Raw genomic sequence first — 3,805 nt, forward strand, 5'->3', positions numbered from 1 at the left:
ATTGCCAGGTGAGAAATGTTGGAAAAGAAAGCAAAGGAGTCCCTGCACCTGCAGCCAGCTGCTCTCTGGGGATCAGGAGCTGCTCCTGAGTAACTCGCAAATTGGGCTTACGGCAGAGTTTCTCTCCAGCTGAAAAACTCTGTGTGCATCTAGGCTAAAAGCCAAAGTCTGAAAACGAGACTAAAATACCTCCGGGTTGCTCAATCCCTGCTCTCGCTGCTGGTTTGGTGGGAGATTTGATCCTGGGTTCCAGTTTTAGCTCCTCGCTCCTTTTTCCCTGGCTGGCGCTGGGTGTCCAGCAGCCCAGAAACGCCGGTGCCCATCTCTGCACGGAGCGAGGGCAGAAAGTCAGAGCCGAGCTCCCGGCAGCGGATGCTCCTTGCTGAAAGCAATTGGCCAAAACCAGCCCCGAAACCCTAATTATTTTGTTGCTGCGCCCTCTGACTCGCTTATTCCTGGGATGCCAGCAGTAGTGGTATGGCTGGGAAATGCTTAACCAGCTGGAAAAAACCCAACTTCTCACTATTGCTCTGGTTAACTATTCTCCTGCCCGGCTCTTGCCTCCCTCTCCCTCCTCTGCCCCCCCACCCCGTTCCTCTCTTGCCCCCTCCCCGGGGGCTGCCTGGGCGTTTGCTCCCTCCGTTGAGCATCGCCCTCCTCTCTCTTTGCTCGCAGCTGGACAAGGGGGATGTGACCGCGCTCAGCCTGCCCTCCACCGCCGGGCACAGCGACGCCGACGGCACCATCTGCCTGGATGTCCCCGATGGCACCCCTGACCCTCACAGGACGAAAGCTGCCATCGAGCACCTGCACCAGAAGATCCTCAAGATCACCGAGCAGATCAAGATCGAGCAGGAGGCTCGGGATGACAACGTGGCCGAGTACCTGAAGCTGGCCAACAACGCGGACAAGCAGCAAGCCTCCCGCATCAAGCAGGTTTTTGAGAAGAAGAACCAGAAGTCGGCGCAGACCATCGCGCAGCTGCACAAGAAGCTGGAGCACTACCACAAGAAGCTGAAGGAGATCGAGCAGAACGGCCCTTCCCGGCAGCCCAAGGATGTCTTTCGGGACATGCACCAGGGTCTCAAGGACGTGGGCGCCAACGTTCGCTCCAGCATCAGCGGCTTCGGCGGCGGCGTGGTGGAGGGCGTCAAGGGAGGGCTCTCGGGTCTGTCCCAGGCCACCCACACCGCCGTGGTTTCCAAGCCCCGGGAGTTCGCCAGCCTTATCCGGAACAAGTTCGGCAGCGCGGACAACATTGCCCACCTGAAGGACACGCTGGATGACGGGCACCCGGAGGAGGCTTCGCGGGCTCTCAGCGGCAGTGCCACCCTGGTCTCCAGCCCCAAGTACGGCAGCGACGACGAGTGCTCCAGTGCCACCTCCGGCTCGGCTGCTGGCAGCAACTCAGGGGCAGGACCCGGCGGCTTACAGGCCCAACCCCCTGACCACCCACCCCAATAACTTCGACACCATCCTGGAGGAGCTCCGGGAGATCAAGGACAGCCAGTCACACCTGGAGGACTCCATGGAGGACCTCAAGGCCCAGCTGCAGCGGGATTACACCTACATGACACAGTGCTTGCAAGAAGAGCGAGGGATGGTAGGGTGCCAGGGTGCCTCTTTGGGGACCACGAGGCCACCATCCTGGGCTTGTCCAGCTAAGCCCTGCATGCCAGGGACGTGGGGAGCTGCAGTCTCCGCTGCCCTCCTCGCTGCCAGACCCCCGGCACTCCCGTGGAGGATCATGCAATGCTTTCCCTTCGGCAGCCCTAACCAGCTACAGCCAGGAGCGGGGTGGGTCGGAGGGGCTGGGCGGTTTCCCCAGTGTTGGGGGAAGGAGGGCAGGGGGTCCACGGGGGGACCTGCCCGCCCCAGTGCCCCTCCACCCCCCGTGCGCAGGTATGAGCGCCTGGAGGAGCAGCTGAACGACCTCACCGAGCTGCACCAGAACGAAATGACCAACCTGAAGCAGGAGCTGGCCAGCATGGAGGAGAAGGGGGCCTACCAGTCCTACGAGAGGGCACGGGACATCCAGGTAGGGGAGTGTGAGGGCTGAGCCCCCCGCTGCACCCTCCATCCACGGGGCAAGGGAGGGACCCTGGGCTGGGAAAGAGGGTGGGCAAGGGGGTTCCCTTTTTCTAGCACCCTCCAGATGAGGTCCTCACTGTGATGCTGTCACAGCAAGAAGCAGGTAACTAAGCCATGTCCCCAAAAGTCCGTGTCTGTGCCCCAGCGAGTCCCCACTGTGCTGAAGTCCCCGGGTGCTTCAGGCAGGGTGGATGGCTGCAGCACTGGGCTGTTCCGAGCCACGCGTGGGCCAACCCACAGTCCCTGCTGTCCCAGTTTGGGTCATCTCTCCTGCTGCAGTAGGTACTCCTGGCACCGAGACCTTCCCCGGCGCAGGCAGAGCGGGACGGGGCATTCCTTGCACATCGCGTGGGCCAAGGGTTTGCAGAGGGAAACCCCTTTCCAGCTGGGATGGTCACTGTCACAAGGTCATGCACCCATTGGAGCTGTGCAAGCAAAACTTTCCAGCAGCAAGGTCTCAGAGCACGGGGCAAGTACCGAAAGCCCTCGTGGGGCATCCCTGGAGCTGCTGGCTGGCCCTGATGTGCTGTCCCTCGCAGGAGGCGGTGGAGGCCTGCCTGACGAGGGTGCACTGCAGCAGCAGCAGCAGCAAGTGGTGCAGCTGGAAGGGGTGGAGAACGCCAACGCCCGGGCGCTGCTGGGCAAGTTCATCAACGTCATCCTGGCCCTGATGGCCGTGCTGCTTGTCTTCGTCTCCACCATCGCCAACTTCATCACCCCGCTCATGAAGACCCGCATGCGCATCCTCAGCACCGCCCTGCTCGTCCTCTTCCTCTTCTTCCTCTGGAAGCACTGGGACTCCATCACCTACTTTCTGGAGCACATCCTGCTCCCCAGCTGATCCGCAGCCTGGGCGCTGAGGCCCTGGGGGCTTTCCATTTCCCACAGAGGAGAGGGCCGGGGGGACGGTGGTCCAAAGCCTTCGGGTTGTTTCTTCACATGCTCGGTTCATGCTTTCCCGGCCCTCCATCCTGGCTGCAGCCGGCGGCGATCGCTCGGAGAGCAGTGTGTCGGAGCCGGGATCCGTCAGTCCTCTGGGATGTTTGGGGAGGGCGGGATGAGGAACAAGGAGGAGTTTTGGAAGAAACTGGTAATTTAGGGGGCGCTGGGTTTTTCTAGGGTTTTGGGGTTGTTTTTTAAATGTCATTTTGTTCTGAAAGTCCGTGGGAAGGAGGTCTTCTGCAGGGATCTTCTGTTGGTGGGAAGGATTGAGCTGGATCAAACCCGGCTCCGGGACAACTTTCTGCAGAGAGAGGAGAGGGGTGAGGCGGGGCTGTTTTCCCTTTCGTCCTTGACAATCAAGATGGCAAAAAGCTCAGTCCTGGGATGGAGCGAAAGCAAAGCACGTGGCAAAGGAGAAAGCAGGTCCAAGGCAAATGCAGCAGGACATGCACGTCCCACCAGCCTCTCCCAACCCCACCACAGCCCAGCCAGGACAGCATGGGGCTGTGACATTGTCCCTGTGTCCCCACGGGGGCCTGGGCAGACATAGGGGACCCGATGCTGGAGACAGCACCGGCAGAAGCGAGATCCCCTCCGCTGGTTTCCCTTCATTTATTTAATTCCCCCTCCTTTGGCTTTAGTTGATCTGATCTCTTCAGGGACACCTGGACTTTCCAGCATCACGCCTCTGAGTTTTACAGCCTTTGCACCGTGTCGTGTGTGTGTGCGCGTGTGTGTGCGGTTTTTAATTTAATTCAAGACTCTGTTTCCA

General features: G+C 60.4%; 1 protein-coding gene across 1 annotated transcript; it reads left to right on the forward strand.

Annotated features, from left to right (window-relative positions):
- Positions 1 to 675: 675 nt before the first annotated feature.
- Positions 676 to 3,050, forward strand: TMCC2 (transmembrane and coiled-coil domain family 2; the record flags this gene model as incomplete). Its single annotated transcript, XM_009587531.1, is given in 5 exon segments — positions 676 to 1,419; positions 1,421 to 1,608; positions 1,903 to 2,038; positions 2,631 to 2,658; positions 2,661 to 3,050. Coding segments are annotated over 5 exon segments (1,368 nt in total), but the record flags the coding sequence as incomplete, so codon positions are not given.
- Between the last annotated feature and the right edge of the window lie 755 nt (positions 3,051 to 3,805).

This window comes from Fulmarus glacialis, unplaced genomic scaffold (assembly GCF_000690835.1).
Source record: "Fulmarus glacialis isolate BGI_N327 unplaced genomic scaffold, ASM69083v1 scaffold20291, whole genome shotgun sequence".
Taxonomy (NCBI): domain Eukaryota; kingdom Metazoa; phylum Chordata; class Aves; order Procellariiformes; family Procellariidae; genus Fulmarus; species Fulmarus glacialis.